At 48.9% G+C, this 19,653-nt stretch overlaps 1 protein-coding gene across 4 annotated transcripts in view; it reads right to left on the reverse strand.

The window, feature by feature from the left end:
- LOC108036357 (protocadherin-like wing polarity protein stan) overlaps positions 1 to 19,653 on the reverse strand; it is a 51,702-nt gene that overhangs the window by 5,643 nt on the left and 26,406 nt on the right. For all 4 annotated transcript variants that reach the window (XR_007763943.1, XR_007763942.1, XM_017112433.3 and 1 more), the window contains exons 3-4: positions 8,129 to 9,818; positions 362 to 7,682 (exon numbers count right to left, since the gene is read on the reverse strand). Coding sequence is in view for 2 of the 4 variants with exons in the window: in XM_017112433.3 (XP_016967922.1) it covers positions 362 to 7,682; positions 8,129 to 9,677 (8,870 nt within the window). In the remaining 2 variants the exon portion in view is untranslated. The remainder of the gene's footprint in view (positions 1 to 361; positions 7,683 to 8,128; positions 9,819 to 19,653) is intronic.

Consider the following 19,653-nt stretch of genomic DNA (forward strand, 5'->3'; position numbering starts at 1 on the left):
GGCCATAAATATTGCACTAAGAAAATAAAGGTATTAAAATTTATTAGTTAAGACACAATTTAATACTTTGAATCTGATCTTTACCCAATTCAAAAAACTTGCCAATTTTGTTTTTTTTTTCTAAACACAAAACATTTAATTTAATTTATACAACAATTGTTCAATATTCTGTTTTAGGATCGGATTCATCTTTTGAAATGTAAGAAAACAAAAGTCAATCATAAAGTGTGCTTTAATCATTATGTAATTATGTATGTATGTACTTCTGTAACTTAATTTATTACAAATTTTGCGCAACAGTGTTTTCTATTTTTAACGGTGCATCTATTTAGATATTTTTAAAAATAAAAGTAATACTCACAACAAGCTATTTCCGTACTCATGAGCCCGAACGCCAACGGAAAGTCCGACGACGATGGCTGGAGCGCCGTAGCCCATGGCGAAGTAGAAGCCCATGGGTCCGTGGTTGATGTCCCGCATCTCGGTGAGCATCCTGTAGAGATGGACGCAGTCCACCGTGGTCCAGCCGAAGGCCGCCAGCCAGAAGTAGTGCAGGCAGATGGCCGTCAATTTGCAGGGGAACTCGCTTTCCAGGAGCTGCCGGCGCGACTGCATTCCCACGAAGAAGAGCAGCTCCGCGCAGAAGACGCAGAGCACGATGTTCTGGTGGATGGTGTTCGAGTTGGTTTGCTGACCACGTAGAAGGGCCAGAGCCAAGAGCACTCCCAGCAGCAGGGGAAGTGAAACCAGAAAGGCCGAGTAAGAGGTGATCTGCACCAGAAGCGAGGGCTCCGGGATGTCCTCAGGATCGATTACATCCACAATCACAGCATAGCTTGATATATGGGTGCAGCTGCAGTTTACCAGGATCGCTGGCTGTGTCGCCGGGTTAAAGTCTCCATCAAAGTCGGGGATCTCCGTCTGGCAACCAAGTCGAGTCCACTGATTGGTGAAGGAGTTCCAGCGGACGCACTGGGGGTTAGAGCGGGGTCCAAAGCGGGCGGCATCCACATCCAGCCACATCTGCAGCTTTATGGGTTGCGCCAGATGAGGCGAGCCTAGGGAGCGATAGACCACCTGCTCGGATTGCTGCATTTGCTCCGAGGGATAAGTGACCTCCACTTGCCGTTTGACCAAACGGCGATCCCTGTAAACCGCCTCGTTTTCGCCTTTAGGCTGCTCATCGCTTCCCGTGGAACTGACGCCTTCGTAGTTTGGATTAAGCACCTCAGGGGAATCCGGGGATATTACCTCCTCGCCGGAGTTGCCATGGAACTCAATGTCGTCGAGATTCAGACGGATGTGTGGTTCCCGCTCCTCACCGTCTTCACCACTCGAGGCTTCCAGTTGTTCCCCTGAGGAAACTGGCGGTGGAATCTCATGGGCTGTGATCCTTATATCCTCAATCTGCTGCTCACTACTGCTGCTTGGAGCTTTAGGCACATCGAAGACCTCCACAAACTGTTGCTCTGTGCTACCAGAAGAAGAAGATGATGAGGATGAAGAGATTTTCCTGGGTGGAATTTCCATGCGTTGTATCTCCTGAGTGTCCCTCTCCATTGAGGGCACCAGAATCTGCAGGGAGAGAATGGGAGTGGCCAGTTCCACGTCCACACCCCAGCGGCGAGTGATTGTCTCATCGTACAGATCGGGCAGCAGCTGACCCACATCCTTGTATTGCGCATAAGCCACGATGGCCCGATGGTCATGGCTTCCTCCTCTCCGTCCACTCTGTGAGATCTCATCGCTATCCGGTGGAGTTATCCCCAGCATCTCCAAGGGTACAAGGACCTTAGTGTGCTGATCGAACTTTCTGCGATCCAGGATATAGTTGTTGTACTTGGGAAAGCTGATCACTGGACGCTGGCGAGCCGAGTGCTGCAGGAAGCCACTGGTGTCGGGCAGCACCACACTCTCGGTGGTGAAGGCATTCGGCTTGAGGTACTTGCTCCGATGGTACTCACTCAGCTGCTCCGGCTCATAGCCGAACAGTGATTCAGTGGTCACAATGTCCAGGCCAAGAGCCATGTTGGGCTGCACGATCTCAAAGGGACTGGTGTAGGTGTCGTGCTGGGAGCGAGCCAGAACCACTAGGTACTTGTTGAAGGCATCCACCAGATCGTCGGGACCCCTCTGAATCAGTTCCGTGGCCCTCCTCCACTCCGCCTCGTACTTTCTGTCCAAAATAACACTAGCCGCGTCCACCAGGTTCTTGATGAAGTACTTGTCCTGACTGTGGGATAGATTCAGGCCGCTCTGCATGAGCTCGTAGTTGATCAACTCCTGTAGAAGACCCTCAGTGACCAGGAGATCGGCGCCATAGAGACGATCATGGCTGAACTTCAGCTCATCGGAGAGGTAGTCCATCTCGAGCTCGTGGGACCAGACATTCGCGCCATTGCTGAGCAGGAAGGAGGATTCCATTTTGTACCGCCTGTTGGGGCGACCACTTCCCGGTGCCTTCTGATCCTTGCTAGCACCTCTTCTGTCCACCGTCTCGCAGGCCTTCCTCAGCTGCTCCGCCATCTTGATGGCCACAAAGGAGTTAAGCTCAAGTTCCAGTTTCTCCAGCTGGGACAGCTGGCGCCGCAGCTCCACAAAGGGCTCCGAGGTGCAGTTGTACATGTCCGGGGTGTTCCAACTTCCCGACTGGGCATCGCAGCTGCGTTGTCCCTTTCCACGAGCCGGCGCGGGACATCCCTCGATGGCCACCCCACCGAGAGGAGTACGTGGCCACCAGACGCCGCCGGCAAAGGAGCGCGGACATGCATCGTAGACCACCTCGCAGCCACTGAGGGTGACCTCGGCATATGGATTCGAGCAGGAGTCGCATCGCCGACCGATAACTCCCTCGCGGCACTCACATTGACCTGTCAGCGGGTTGCAGGCTCCACTGAAGCTGCCGATGGAGTAGCAATCGCAGGAGAGGCAGGCGGTCTCGTTAGGCGGTTGGTAGTGGTTTGTCTTGCAGTAGCACTGCCCGTTGGTCTTGTTGCAATCTGGATGGTAGCCCTGGGCCAGGTCGCATCGGCACGGACCACACACCCTTTCTCCCCACCAGCCTCCGGGGCACGGTTGCTGGAGTTCCCTCTCACAGTAGTCCCCATGTCGCGAGCTGCTGTTGCACTCGCATCCGTATCCTCGGGATAAACTGGTATTGGCCCTGCATACCCCAGAGGCACAGGGTCTCACCGTGCAGATGGGAGCACAGTCGGCACCCACATAGCCTGCATCACACTCACAGGTGGAATGGTCCCAGGTGCTCTGGCAGGAGGAGTGATTGGGACAGTGATCTGGGCACTGGGCCCGTGACTCGCAGCCATCCTCCACATTTTCCCGGATAGTTGGGCGGGAGAGAACCGACTGACCCGCTCCAATGCGCACATCCTGGATGCAGCCCTCAAAGGGAGATGCCTCCGGAACCGATCCAATGCTACCATCCGGACTGCCCATTACTATCTTGCCCACATAGAGTCCTTGGACCTTCTGCGACATGGGCACCGAACCAGATCGTTGTCCGTAGTCCACAGAGAAGTGGATTTCAGAGCCCTGCTGCCAGCGAATCTCCACTCTGTGCCATTCTCCATCGGAGAGAAAGGCACCGGCCAGAAACATGGGTTCGCCATCGAAAATGTAGTACAGGACCCCCTGCCTCAGACAAACCGCCGCCGAACTGTTTTGTCCGATTTGGATTTGGAGCAGGAAGGCCTCCTTCTGACGCGTTCGCAGGGAGAAGGAAGTGGTCCAGGGCAGTTGGATGGGTCGCAGGAGGGGATTGAAGCTGAGACTGCCATCTCCTGAGAAGCGCCAGGGAGCCGGGATATTGTCCTGGCAGCTGTTACCAGCATATCCCTCGGGACACTCGCAGGAGTAGGTGCTCCAGCCCTCGCGACAGGTGCCACCATTGAAACACGGCTCCGATTGGCAAAGTGGAGCCTTTTGCTGACAGCCCGCCAGAGTTCCATTATCCGCCACGTAAGAGTTGAGATCTACATATCGATCGTCGATGCGGAGGTCCGAGATGCAGCCCACAAAGTCCCGATTGGCAACAGGAAAGTGGGCTGGGATGCGGGGAAGTCCGCCCACTTGTAATGGTCCCGTGAGATCCAGGAAGCGATGACAGGTCTCCGTGAGCAGGGAGCAACGCTTGTCCAACTTCAAGGTGGTGCGATTGGCGCAGCTCCACCTGTCCCCCAGTTGTCCTGACAGAGCAATGGCCGTGTCGCAATCGTCCAGCACCAAGGTGACAGTCCTGTTCAGGTAGACCACCTCCACCTGGTGCCACTTCCCATCGGAGACCATGGATTCCTGCATCACCGATACCCTTTCGCTGTGGTCGCCCAGCGAGAAGGAGAAGCTCACATGACCCTCATGGATCTCCAGGGCAATAAAGTCGTGCAGCTCGTTGTACCTTCCATTGTAGAGGAGCAATCCATTCTCCTGGACGGTGGCAAAGCGGAGCTTGAGATTGAAGCGATGCCTCTGCTTCAGACTCTCGAAGGTCAGGAAGGAGTTGCGTCCGAAGGAGCGTGCCCTCAGCTCACAGGTGGCCGTGTATGGCGGAGGTTGGGAACTGGGGTAACTGCTCAGGCAGGATAAGCCACCCTCGCAAGTTTCCGAGGGGCAAGGACGCAGTTGACCCACTCCAGTCTCGCAATTCAAGCCAGTATGCGAAGATGGGCAGACACACGTATAGCCCCCTTCGCGCCGCACACAGGTTCCTCCGTTCTGGCAGGGATCTGAGTAGCACAGGTCCACCTCCGTGTCGCACAGGTAGTGCTCCTTGCTGCCAGTAAATCCCTCGGGACAGGAGCAGGCAAACGTATTCACCGGATAGATGGGTCTGAAAAGTACCGTATCGCTGTGGATGAACTCGGAGGCATTGCCGAACTTCAGGACAGTCAGACACTCCTCGAAGTTCAGGCAGGGTTCCCGCACGCAGAGATTGTCGTCAAAGGGCAGAACCTCAACGGTGGCCAGGCGGGCAAGGATGGCCCTATTCAAGTAGACCCTCTCCTGAAGATACTGCGGCGTGTAGAACTCCTCGTGGGAGACATCAGGTCGTCGAGCAGAGAAGCTGACATTTAGAATTCGTGAGCTGACATCCGTATCATCTTGGATGCTGAAGACGAAAATGTGCTCCTTGGGGCAGGGAATAATGGCAGCCAGTCCGTCCAGGAAAAAGTTTAGCAGGGGTGACAGGAAGGCCTCCTCGGTCATCTCGTTCAAACGCACCGTCACCGAATTGAAGAGCATATCCTCGGTGATCAGGCGAACCGAGAGCTGCATGATGGCCTTGGCCTCGTTGATGCCATCGGATACGGACACCTCCATGGTGGCGAACTTGGGCACATTGGTGTTCAGCTGGGGACTCAGCACCAATCCTCCCGAGCTACTGTTCAAGCGAAGGAGGTTGGCATTGTTTCCCGACAGGATCCTGTAGTGCAGCTTGTCACTCACATCCGCATCGAAGGCTGGAATCCTTCCGATCTCTCCACTGGGGAAGTGATCGCGGAAGTTGTTGAATATCACCTGAAAGTCTCGCAGCACTGGGGCATTATCATTGACATCCGTGACCAGGATCTCGATGTGGGCATCGTTTCGCAGTGGAGGACTTGCTGCCCTTACCACCAACTCAAATCGCTTGCGGGTGGACTCGTAGTCCAGTTCCGTCATGGTCAGCAGTTGGGCTCTCTCGGAACCCGGTCGGGTGACCAGGGAAAACGCATTGGAGTCGTCTCCGCCGATAATGGAATAGTGAACCACTGCGTTGACGCCCTCGTCGGGATCGTGGGCATGGATCTCACCCACCACGGAGCCCACCGGCGAATTCTCTGGCACATAGAGTGTGATCTTGTCTGAGGCGAAGGTCGGTGGTGAATCATTAACGTCCTCCAAACGGATTTGCACCTCCACGGTGCTTGATAGCGGTGGTGATCCCTTGTCCACGGCAATGGCGGTTAGATGAAAGACAGCCACACTCTCCCTATCCAGACCCTTATTCGTGCGAATGGTACCAGAAGTGGGATCGATTACAAAGGAACCATCCTCCACATCACGGTCACTCAGCAGGTATTTGATCCGTCCATTGAGCCCCACATCGGGATCACTGGCTGCCACCTGGATCACCGAGGTTCCCACGAGAGCATCTTCCAGAATGGAAGCCTGATACAGCGGGCTCTTGAAAGCAGGGGCATTATCATTCACATCCGTCACTCCGATCTCCACATCGGTGGTGTCACTCAACGAGGGATTACCCCCATCCTTTGCCGTCACCGTGAGTAGGTATCCACTGGTGGTCTCCCGATCCAGCGGGGCATTCGTCACAATCGCACCCGTCTGAGCGTTGATCGAAAAGGGATCCGGACTGCCCAATCCATTGATGCTCTCCTCGTTCAGGGAGTAGGTGATCTGAGCATTTACTCCCACATCGCTGTCGGTGGCGGATACCACCAGAACGGTGGTGCCCACAGGGGCATCTTCAAATACAGACGCGCTATAAGGAGCATTCTCGAAGATAGGAGCAAAGTTGTTGGCATCCGTAATGTTTATATGCACCGTGGCCGTATCGGAACGTCCTCCAGAATCGGTGGCCGCCACAGTGAGCAGGAAGCGCTTCTCCTGCTTGTAGTCCAGTGACTGGGCGATGGTTATGAGTCCTCTTCCGTTCTGGGAGGTGATCGCAAAGCGTCCTCTAGTGTTGCCCGTCGTGATCTCGTAGTGCAGGCGGGAATCCTCATCGGGATCTGTGGCGGTGACTGTGGTAACTGGAGTGCCTGGTGGTTGGTCCTCTCCCACATTTGCCTCGTAGTACTTTGGGTTGAAAGCCGGGTCGTTATCGTTTACATCCTGCACCGTGATCACCACCGAAGAGCTGGCCGACTTGGGAGGGACACCACCATCCTTGGCCACCACCTGGAAGGCAAAGCGACCCTGCTCCTCGCGATCCAGTGGCTTGATGGTCTGCACCCAACCGGTTCGGGGATCCACGGCCAGCGGAAAGTTGTCATCCCTTTCCGAAATACTATAGGTAATCTCTGCATTGGCACCTTCGTCGGAGTCGTAGGCCTGCACCCGAATGATGTTATACCCAACTGGGACATTCTCGAGGACACTCTCCTGGAACTGCGAGGTGTAGAACCTCGGGGCATTGTCGTTCGCATCGATGACGTTCACCAGCAGCTGGGTGGTGTTGCTTCTGGAGGGACTGCCTCCGTCCTGGGCGCGAATCACCAGCCTGTAGCTGCGCACACTTTCGTAGTCCAGCGGCTTCACCAGGCTGACATCACCCGACATCGAGTCGATGGAGAACTGCGACTGGGTATTCCCGCCGATGATGGCATATCGTATGGCTGCATTGTTGCCCTGATCCGCATCCGTCGCTCGGATGTGGGCCACGGTGTTGTCCTCGCTGCCACCCCACTGATCCTCGGGCACTTGGACCGTATAGGTGCGTTCACTGAACTGCGGGTAGTTGTCGTTGTCGTCGAGGACCTTCACCTGGACACTGGCTGTGGCCGTCCTGCGTTCACTTTGGGCTGATGCCATGTCCGCAGCGGTCACCAACAGGTGGTAGCTGTCCGAGGTCTCCCGGTCCAGGCTGCTCCTCGTCGAGATCACGCCCGAACGGGAGTCGATGCGGAAGATGGGCATTTCCTGGTCCTGCGTCAAGCCGGCGCCATCTGAGTAAGGAACAGAGTTAAAACGGATTAGATACGCTTCATAGAGGTAGAAGAAACCAACTAAAAAACACGCAGAAAATGTTCTTGGTCAAATTAACCGATGAAAATAGTTATGCAACTATTCTGTATAAAATATGTTTCTGTAAAATTGTCAAACTTCCAAATAACTATAAGCATAAATCGTACTATAGAAGAGCAAAGTTACTAATCAAAAATATCGTGTATAAGTATATAATACTGTTCTTCGAATAGTAGATATATATATATATATATATATATATATATATAGTAGTTCACATTTGCAATGCATTATTTCAATGGAGAGATTTTTAAAATTATTAAAATAAATTTTTATGAATTAAGTAACAATAACTATTTTATGAGTCAAGCCGACAATCACTTAAATACTTTTTTTATTTAGTTGTAAACAGGTAATTTTAACTCACCAGTCACTGCCTCAATTCCATACTCGATTTCCGCATTCTTGCCAATATCCTGATCGGTGGCCCGCAGCGTAATGACAGTGGATCCCACGGTGGCCCCTTCCCGGATACTCGCCTCGAACTGTTCCGCCTCGAAGGTGGGACTGTGGTCATTGCAGTCCAGGACGTTCACCTGCAGCGTCGTCGTCCCAGATCGCGGTGGAAAGCTATCATCGGTGGCAACCACACGGAAGTAGTGCACGTCCATGAGCTCTCGATCCAGACTGGCCGAGGTGGTGACCACGCCAGTCCGGGAATCCACCTTAAACAGCGACTGGGAGCGGGAGTCCAGCAGAGAGACCATGGAGTAGACCACGGGGGAATCCTCAGGATCGCGGGCACGCACAGTGGTCACCGCAGCGCCCGCAGGTTGCTCCTCCAGGACGGAGGCCACATAGAGGGCCTGTTCGAAGTAGGGCGACTGATTCCGCAGCTCCCTTCGCACCCTTCGAGCGATATCCGTGTCGTTAAACTCCTGATGGTGGTACACGATCTTCAGCCGGTGGTCCGAGTCCACGATATCCCTTCGGTCGCACCGAATGTTGAAGGTGATGCTGACCTTCCACATGGACTCGGCGATGCACACATCCCTGCTGGCCACCAGATCCCGGCTCTGGTGCTCGATGGCGAAGCGCTCGTCGTTCACGTCCAGGAAACTCACCTTGCAGTGCTGGCAAACGGAGCGCGGCAGGAAGGCATTCAGGCTGTTGATGAACTGCGACCGCCTCAGGCAGATCTGGTTCCACTTGTCGGTGGTGTGTATGGCATAGGAGGCATAGGTCTCCGAGATCCACTGCTTGGCATCCGAGATCCGGCGGTGCAGGGCGGGCTGCAGGTGCAGCGGATCCGGTGAGCCCACTGCTCTCCGCTTCCTGTTGAGTATCCTGTGCCTCATCTCATTGTCGAAGCTGTCGCCGAAGATCAGATCCCCGGCTCGGAACTCCGTGCTGTTCTGGCGGAAAGCCTGCTCCAGCTGATTGCCATCCAGCTGATTGCCATCCAGCTGGATTATTTCCTGGGTGGATCTCCTCCTCCTGCGCTTCGAGTAGCCCGTGTTGTCCTCCTCCTCGTAGTGATGGTGGTGCAGCTCCTGCTCAATCCTCCTGTCCTCGTTGCAGCTGTGCCCCGAGACGAAGATCCTCACAGGCAGGCTGTAATAGTCTATGCTCCTCAGTCGATTGGAGGTGGAGTCCACATAGAAGGTGAACAGATTGGGGTAGTAGATGCCGTCGCACTTGAGGGCCTTCCTCAGCTGAATCTGCCCATCCTTGTGGCTCACCGAGACCAGGTGGTGCACAAAGTTCGCCGACTTGTGGGCATTGATCTTGTAGTGCCGCTCGGAGCCCAGCTTGTAGACGGAGGCGTTGAAAATGACGGTGCCAGGGGGCGTGTCCTCGTGCACGATAATCAGGTAGCTCTCGACGAGAATTGATTGCATCAGGAGCACCAGGAGCAGGGGCAGCACAAGGAGCCCCAGGCCCAGGGGCCTTCGAGGGGAGTGCCCCATCTGCATGACTCTTACGGTCGATGTGTGTGTTTGGTTTAAGATGTGTGTGTGTGAGTGGGTGTGGTGCGAGAACCAACAAACCACAGTGCAATTAATGCTCCTATTCAATTATCATCGGTGGGCGGTGCTGTGGGCGTGGCCATCTGTCTGAAAGGGGAGAGAAAATTCAGGGAGTAAGTGGGCGGTAATTGAGTTTGCCCTTCAAAATAGGCCATGTTTTTTGGGGGAGGCTTCGAAAAATATATCATCAAGGGTGGCAAATAAGCCACATTTTAAAGTGTGCTTTTAAAGGTTTCCTAGAGTCGCAAAAAAAGAAAACAAGCACTATTGTTGACCGGGCTTACTGAATATTATTTCAACTTTAAGAGTTTCAATAACACTTGCCAGGAGCCAAGTATATTTAGCATTTAATTTGCTTTTACGAACTGGGAACCACAGATCGCTTGGGTATATTTTAGCTGGTAACAAAAAGATATGTTAAATACTATGTTGACAGATTTTAAATAGAATCATTAACTATAAGATACTTAACTTATTCTTCAGCCTTAAGGGTCTCAGAAATTCATTAAAGCACACTTGTTAAAGGCAATTATAAGCAAGGGAACCTATCTCTTAATATTCATAATTCTGCCCAAAGTGAAGAGGACTAGGCAATAAGTATGTGAGGTATTTTCCGTTTTCGCAGTTTTTAATGCTGCCTTTGACTTAATTAAAAACCCTTCACCGAAAGCTCTCGCAAATTTCAAAGGCAGCGGGTAGCATTTTTAATTTAATTTTCCTGCGCCACGAAGACTAGCTAATATGAAGCTAGATGAAATGAAATTTAATCTTTTTCGGGATTCTTTGGCGCTTTGTTTGGCAAGCAATTTTTTCCCGGCCCCCTTTGACATTTCGGCGAAATGGAGTACACAGCTTAATCAGGCGACGAGAAGCGACGAGCCGGGCTGGTGCAGCCAACAAAATGCCACAAAGTGACACTGTCCGGAGCTCGGATGACCATCACCCTCGGGCCGTTCGGTCGATGGAGTTGAAAATTTAATGAAATTCGATTTGATGTCCCTCTAATGGCCATTTGGCGAGCGTTTTGGGTTCGTTAATTAACTGAAGGTAGTCGCACACGTCCGAGCGCCAGTTCATGGCGTCCGAAAATTGCGATTCGGCAGAGCCCGAGGGGCTTAGGTCATTCAGGTGGAAATGGGGGGCGAAGGTCAGGGGTCGTGTCGAATTCCATTTGGCATTCGAGCTGCAACTAAACTGTTTGCCCATTGTGCTGCTCATTTCGATGCAGATAATTCGCACGTTCGCCCCATGAAGGACACGTCCTGCCAAATCCCCATGTCTGCTACTGTCCAGCATTGCGTATACGCAGTGTGGCACATGGCGATGGCATATGGCATATGGAGCACCTGCAATGACTGACATACGTGGGATCCCTATCTGGGGACTAAAATCGAATTGGATTTGGATCTCTGCATTATCGAGCTTTGAAACCTTTCTCTCTGTTTTCTTTTTTAATTTGAAAAATTGAAAACCATAGCTATTAGAGTGGTTATTAAAAGGTTCCTTAGTTAATTTCTATTTATCTAATTTATGACTAATAAATTTATAACTCAGTTACTTTCAGCTCGTTAGAAAGTAATCGCTTTTTTATACAGATGTTTTTTTGTTTCTAGAACTTATTTTTAAATATAAATGAAAGCTTTTTACATAATATTAAAAAGATTTATAGACGAAAGCTCTTTGCTTTTAAATTGTTTACTCTAATTTAAAAAATGTTGACATGTGTTCAAATTTTATTTAATATGGACCATTTTAGGTGAGTTTAAGATGACTTTCAATTAAAAGCGTTGCCACGCCAAAAGACCATTATAAAAATGTGTGTTTCCATTTATGTGGAGAAAGGGTTAAAGGACTGTTTATAATGTTTGCGGGTCTTAAGGGGCGAGAGCTGGCATTCCCAAGGAGTCATTACTTACGTCTAGCAGGGAATCCTGTGTTGTTAGCTTTTCGTTTGTTTTTTTTTTTGGTTTTTTTTTTTTTGAGAAATTCCCCAGACTGCAGTTTCGAGTGCTGCGCCTCGCTTGTCGCCGTGTTAATTGCAGTGTTAAAATGTTTAATTAAAATTTCAGCCTGGCCGCGCTCATCGCAGACGTGTGCCAGACCCAGACTTTATTATTGTTATTGTTTTGGTGGGACACGCCCCCTTTCCCTTTTCCCGCTTTCCACTTTCCCGCACAGCCGCAGTTTCCACCTGGCCACCGGGGGCAGACGCTTTTCATGGTTCGTCAAGCCTGAAACAGGCGGCGCTGCCGGCAAACATGGAATTATTAAATTTTCACACGTTGCCTGTCCCCACAATTGGTAAGCAAAAGGCAGGGCCCAACAACGCCAGCTGCATTTCGCCTACTTTTGCCCAACTAATTAATATTTTTGGCGACTGCAGCAGTTGCAGTTCTGGTCTTCTGGTGCTGCGAAGTTTGGCAGTTCGTTAGCTAATTAAGAATGCGTCACCGAGTCGGATGGCAATTACAAGTTGCCATTTTGTTTTATTGCCACCCCAAGCGGCAAATCGTAATTCAAAGTTATGACGCAAAGGGACACATTGGTGCCATATGTGGGGCTTCGACAGGGGGGGCTGTCACAATTTTGGCTGGGCATGAAAGTGTAGGGAAGCCGGAAGCCAGGCAAATATTTCCCACGTGAAACCAACACCGGCGAAACACTGGGAAATGCGAGTGTCCAGGCCAGGCAAAAGGGTTGGCCATAAACACTGGCGCTTTACGAGACACCCAGCCGCCCCCTAAAACAACTCTGGCAGCTGGAAACTTTTTAAGTAGCGCAATCCTGGGAAGGTGTACCTGAAATATTATCCAGCCCCAAAGTTCTCGCATTCTCCGGATTCCTTTTCTCACTCAAAGACGGGGTGGGAAATGCAAACAGAGAAGGGGGAGTTGCTGGGAGTTGGGGAAACAAGAAACGTGTCAACTTAAAGCTTGATGGAAATTTATCACGACCCGCCCGCTGCGGCTTTTCTGGGGCGTGGCATCTCAGCGTCTTCTAATGAGCGTCCCCAGGCAAGAGCTGATTTTGCTGATTTTTTGTGGATTTTTTTCAGCCAGCAGCAAAGTGGAAAATATCCTTAAAGGCTAATGAAAATTGATCAACATTTGCTGAAGGAGGGAAATATTTTTTCCCAGCCATAAGAACCTAATTGAATTTCGTCTGAGGCTTGGCTGAGTGATTTCCCCTTTGGGGCGAATTAATATTATTGCTTGTTTTGTTTTAATCAAGTGGCAAATATCCAAGGGACTCACTGTCAGCCGTCTGGCGTCTGCGAAATTACCATAAATTCGTGGCCAGGATAAGGCGGTCGCGTGCCAGGCAGACATTAGCCAGTTCGAGGACACGAAGTGCAATAAAATTCATTGTCTGCCAGGACACGAGACGGCAGGACAGCAGCTAGCGTGCCGGAAATGCGCTTGTCTCCGGTCTAGACGCTCCTCGTTGAGAAGAGCAAATGAAAATGGCAGGAAAACGAGCTAAACAGAGCAACATAATATAAAATAATACACCTGGCGCGACGTGTGAGCGCCAAACTGCATTAAGGCCACATTAGTTGTATAGTAGTTGTAGTGTGCAACCCCACACCCGGCGTATACGTAATTTTGGGTTGTGTGTGGAATGGAATCCTCGGGGGAGTTACGTTCATATGTACATATTTCAGATGCCAAGTGGCAAATGCCAGACGTTGCACTCGGCCCCGAGTGAAAGTGCTTTTTGGGATGGCGGGAAATTAATTTCCACTCGCCCGGGCACCAATTAAATTTGCACGAGCGAAAACCATTTGGAATGGCCTTTGTTAAGCATGGAAAATGCAATCGAGGACGACAAAGGGAAGCAGCCATTGCAGCGGAAGCGGCACAAGAGACAAAAGTTTCCACAACAGCAGAAACATGGCAGAACAACGGCACACACACACAGGCATATTCAAATGGGGAAAGCGCAGAGAGCATGGCCCAAAGAATCGAAGAAAGAAAAGTTCGCATTGTTGCTGCTGCTGATGCTGTTGCACTCGTTCTTCGCCGAAGGCGGAAAAGCAACAAGCAGCAACAAATGCAAACTGCCAGCAAACCTCTGACCGAAAGCCACCCCCTAATCCCTCCCCCAGTCATAATACCCATGCAGCCAGCCACCCAAAGCCCCCCGAACACAAACAAACCAGGGAAAGCAGAGAAAAGCAATGCAATTGAGCTTAAACGATAACATTGTCCAAAGCAATGCATATGGAAAACTGTGGAAAAGGAGCGTCGAATAATGTTTGGCATGCCTGCACTCGGAAAATCCGCAAGTCTTTGTATTAGAAATTCTGAGTAATATTTTTTCAAATTAGGAAATAAGTTTGAGAACTGAAATACATGCTTGAAAATTTATTTAATTATACAACTAACTCAAAGAATTCTAGAAAAAAACTGAGTCTGAAATGTTAAGGTTGTATCTTAACCCTACATTCTTAATTACAAATCTTAATTTATTGAAATAATATTATAATAATATACCATTATAAAAATGTATAAAAGATAGATATATCATAAGGTTAAATAAACATGATTTGTCTTTTTGAGCGTTACATAAAAACAAAACAAAGACTTATAGATATCTGAATTAGACATATTAAATACCAAGTATTATAAAAAATTAAAAACATATCATTTTACGTATGCTGGAAATTTCAATCTTATTTAAAGCATCATAAACTCTGTTAACTGCATAACAAATTAAAGGCCAGAAAATATCCCCAGTAAAGACACAAACATAAAAAAAGAACTATTAAGCAATTTTATTGTAATATCAAGTATCAAAATACTGCAAAGGGGTTTTGTCTAGTGTTCTAGAACCCGGCGAAAGGGTAAGGGGTAACTTGACTTGCAACATGGCGAACAAATTAAAAGTGTGCCAGCGGCGAAACAAGTAGTACAGGAAGTGCAGCATCCGAGCATCCCAGCATCCCAGCATCGGCGAAGCAGGCGAAAAGCTGGAAAAGGATTTGGGTTTCAAAGGAGCACTGTGCATTGTGCATTCCGTGGGACTCGCATTTAAATGCAAATCAGAGCTTCCGCCGCCGGCGATCTGCTCGCGCTCCATTAGCGCGTATCGCAGGGCGGAGATTTATGTCCGAGCGGCAATGGCAACGGAACAGCAGCCACTTGACATTCCCACTTAATTTAGCAGGCCGGCTAAGCCAAGTTTCCCCCAGCCTGACACAAAATCAATGGAGGATTCGCTCGAGTTGCCTTCCGTCCGGAATTGCTTAATTAATGGCAGAAGAATCGCTGAATTAGTGAAAAAGTTCTAACTGGAGCTTCGGCTACCCAGTTCGCAATTCGGGAAAGTTTCGAGCCAAAAGTTCAGGCGAAGGCCTCTCAATTTTCGGCAAATGCAGTAGTAACAGCATGCTCCACTTGAAGAGCCCCTCCATAACTCAGCTGAACTCCGCTTCCCGGATCGATTGCCCACTTAGCCAGCAGGGAAGTTTTAAGTAGATGTCAACGCGCCAAAGGATGTCGGTCCTGGACAGCCAGGACGAAGCGACATCCTCTCCTCGCATTAATTGCGCAATCCGGAGGACAAACAGCGTGCGGGGGGCGGCAGGCCACCGGCAGCAGAGGCAGCAGCAGGAGCCGCATCCGCCAAAGGAAACAAAGGATGACAAACGAAATGCGTAAATGAAATGAGGGCATGAATAAGTGAGGCGGCCAGGGGCAGCGGGCTAAAATGGGATCTCGCAGGATTCACTTGCACAACCGCACATATCCCTGTGCATACGGGTCGAGTACGGTGGCAGAAGGATCTAAGTGCGTTGCAGCTAGCAGTTTAACTTTTGCCGTCAAGTTAATTCAAATGCAGAGCGAACACTTAGGGAAAATCTCGTGATAAATGGGGAAGTGCGGGGTGGGTGGGTCGGTCGGTTGACAAGCTTTTACTTCACTCTCTTTTGCGGATTTTCCTTTGTGGCATTGTCATCGTGCTCGTTGCTTTGCCTTCGCCGCTGTTGTGCTGCACTGTTTGCAATTAAATTTGTGTGTTGCGGCTCACACATATCGCTCTCAGCGAGAAGCCACAACTGAAAGTGCACTGCGAGAAATAATTTCCTGAACCTTACAGGGTTTTTGAGTTGATCCAACAACTTTAAAGTAAAGTGCCTTGAAAAAGATGAAGCTCCTTGCTTTTCTAAAATATGTTGCCTACTTATTGGGGCTAGTAGGATATTTTAAGGAAGCGATTTGTTAAAGCTTAAATAAATATCGTTAGCTTTAACGATCAAGAAATATTTAAAAGATTAAAATCGAGAAAGTTTAATATGTTGCCTACTTATTAGGGCCAGAAAGGATATTTTAAGAAAACAATAGTTTTTAGCCATAAATTTTCTACAAAATATATACAAAACAAACTAAGTTGATTTACTTTCTTTTATATCCTTCAATAAAAACTGAAACTGAACTGAAACTGCCTCTAAACCACATTTTATGGGTCCTAAAAATCACAGAAGCCTCGCTAATTTTATGCTCCCCTCCCCGTTTCTTTAAGTGCACCAAGGGGTAAGTGGCGATAGGGGAAGGCAACATATGGCAGCGCTTAATCAGAAAAACAATGGCTGCCATTGGCGCTACTTCTTCCGGAAATGTGCTGCCACTATACGAGGTTCCTGGCTGCTCGAGCTTTTAGCACATTTACTCAAGTCCATCCATTTGCACGGAGACTCCTAGTTGAAGGCCCCTACCCCTAGCCCCTATCCCGTGGCCTCTATTCCCGGATACCATGTGTCTTTTGTGACAAGGAGCCGGAGGATCTGAAACGAATCGTCGGCAGTCGAGCGCAAATCCCATTGAATTTATTTTTATAGTTGTTGTAAAGTTGATTATGTTAATGCGATTTAATTCGCATTGGAGTCGCATTTTTATGGGGAATTTATGCAGTCCTGCCTATGAAATATGGCCAGTGATTTATCCTCCCGATCCGGCAGCCGGGCGATTTAAGCAAATTGAAAAAGGGCCCCCGACAGGGGATAATGGATAATCCTGTCAAATGGGTGGGAAGGAGGCACTCTGCCGTCAATGAATCGGATCATTCGGATGCACATGCACAGTGGGTGGGATTTTCCGAGAAAAGAGAAGGGATTCAGCCATCAGCTATCAACTCTGCTAATGACTAAGACAAACAAGGAGCGGCAGAGCACTAAATGCGATTTCAGCTACCGTCACATGATATGGGGAAGGGGGTGTGGAGATAGATGGTATCCAGGAGATACAGGATGCTGCGAAGGACAAAGAACAGGGGGTGCCAGTGTATACGCAGCGAAGTGGGTCAGAGTCGAGACAATGGCCGGGCATTATCAATATGTAATGACTTTCGCCATCCACCAGCATCACACCGGGCGTATGAGCAATCTGCACCTAATCCATTAATCAGAGACTCTGTGCCAGATCCAGTTTGCACACCTTCCAGGCGAATAACAACCAGACGGGGCGGATGGAGAACGGGGATAGAAGGCTGCCATTACCATTCAATTGCTGGCCAAAGACAACGCCTAATTAGCAGCAATGACAAATAATTTGCCGGCAAACAAACAACAACAGATGGCCAGTGATTAGCCCACGGCCAGGCTCAAATCATTTCCATTTCCATTCTGGCTCCGATTGTTGACTGCGATTAAGACAAACAAACTGTTTGTGCCCGTGCAACATTTGGCAACTCACATCATGGCCAAACATTTTCCATGGCCAGGAGGCCTCTCTCCTTGTTGTTTTTACTGCGGCATTTCCCAAACTCGATGCCGGAAAATTATGTTGTGCAAGACATTCGAGTTCGGGGTGGAGGGGCAGCCACATGTAAATCTAGGAAAAGTTTACTTTGCCAAAATATCAAATACACATTCGTCTTGCCTGTTATCTCATTTTAAATGGGATTTGAACTCTGCCGGAATCGGTTTTTGTGTGATTTGCGTAAGTGAATACTTTGGCTTTGGCCTGCTGAGAAATTCACCAGGAAAACATTTGCATATGTATTTCATGCCATTTAGTTGCACTTGGTAAATATAGTTTAGTCATGTCTTGGGGTGAATGTAAATTAAGATAAGAGAAAACAAATAACTTAATAAAATACAGACAACTAAACTAAGTTTAGTTCTATGTTATAATTAAATCCTATAAAATATTCTGTTATATGAAAAATTTCCTCTTTCTTATATATGACAGCGAAAATACCAGCCTAATACTCATTATATTAAGTATTTAAGTGATAATACATTTCTTAAGTATTCTCAAATTATCATACCTTTTAATGGTTTCATAATATGTTTTTCTAGTTTAATTTCTTTATTTATCATATTCTTATATAACTCTTTGAAATTGTATATTTATATATGTCACTCTCAATTTATTTTTTAATATTCGGAAAATTCAATAAATAAATATTAAAACAAAAGAAATATAAAGCGTCACATATCTTTGAGCACATAATAAATTGTCTATCTTATAAAATATAATTTATTTACTAATATATAATTTTATAAAATATTGTTTTTTTAATAAAGTGCAGATGAATTCGAATATACTCATATGCCTGGTTATATCAAAAACATAGCATACCCCTTAAAGAACCTTTTTCAAAGGGGTATCTGAAGAGATAGACTTGATTACGCAAAGAGTCGTAAGCATAAATAAACACACAGTTGGCATATGAATTGCCGAGCAACAAAGATAGCAAAGTCCACATTATCCCAACTTTGTGGATGTGGATGCAGCTCGCTCTATAGAGTTTCTAGGGTTCGCATCCGTATCTCTGCGAGCACTGGAAGTTACAACTTGCGGTGCACACTTTTGTGCGAATGTGGAGGAGCAGCCCGGCCCTTCAGGCATTATTAATGCGAGTGGCTGCCACTTGAGGTCCCCTCTACATGAGGAGCAGAGTGGAGTGGAGTGCCCCGCATCCTTTTCGCCAGCCGCTCCAGCAGTTTGACTGGCGGAGCGGTAAGTTCGCCCTGGTAATCAGCATCGACAGTTTGGCCAAAAAGTTTGTCAAGAAGTCTCGGGTTGCCAGTGATAACGACGGCATAACCGGAGGTGCAGGGATAATCCCAGTGTCTTTAATTTGGCCGCATTAAAGGAGCTCTTGCGCTGCTGTAAGTGCAGCAGCAGGAGTTATATCCCGGGGGATTAAGCAAGGGATAAAGGATGCAGAATGCCTACGGGCTGTTGGCGCGGGAGCTGCGGCTACAATGAAATGGATTTTTATTGTTCCACCGCGTCGACAAACAAATTGGAAAAGTAAATAAAACAAAGGCAGGCTGTGGGCAACAGGCAACAGGCAAAGCGACCAAAGGGACCAAAAGGACCAAGGATCCTGCAAGGATGAGGATGCTGGAATGGAAGGTGTTGTTGTCGTCGGGCACAAAGGACATAATGAATACGCTTAACTTTTAAGTCACGCTGTGCGAGATAACTTGGTGCGGAATAATGGCGCGAATAACGATGCTGACAAACAAGAACAACAACTGGCACAACAAGGACAATGGGACCACAGGGCGGATGGGTTTTCCATAAAGCAGCCACAGTTGCCACACTCCGTGCCCCCCCTCGAATCTTCGTGGGCTGGCATTAATGTAAATGAGACTCATTGAAATGTCAATATGACTTTCAATGCCTCAATGGGGCATGCTCTCAAACCAGAATGCGCAATTAAACCTCTGCTGGCCTCATCCACGTATCTATCGCACACCCCCACTTTCCCCCATCAATTTACAGCCCACTACGCTCATGGCCAAAAAAGCGCGAAGAGCTGTGCCTTAAATCAATTGGCAAACATGGGCGTGCGGGAGGGGGTCCACACGGAGGCGGGGGAGGTCGAGGGGCGGAAGTGGGCGTTCAGCTAAGAGTGGCCAAAAACTCATTAAACCGTTACGCGCAGTTGCAGCGAATGAGTCATC

The sequence above is a fragment of the Drosophila biarmipes genome, chromosome 2R, assembly GCF_025231255.1.
Source record: "Drosophila biarmipes strain raj3 chromosome 2R, RU_DBia_V1.1, whole genome shotgun sequence".
Taxonomy (NCBI): Eukaryota; Metazoa; Arthropoda; class Insecta; order Diptera; family Drosophilidae; genus Drosophila; species Drosophila biarmipes.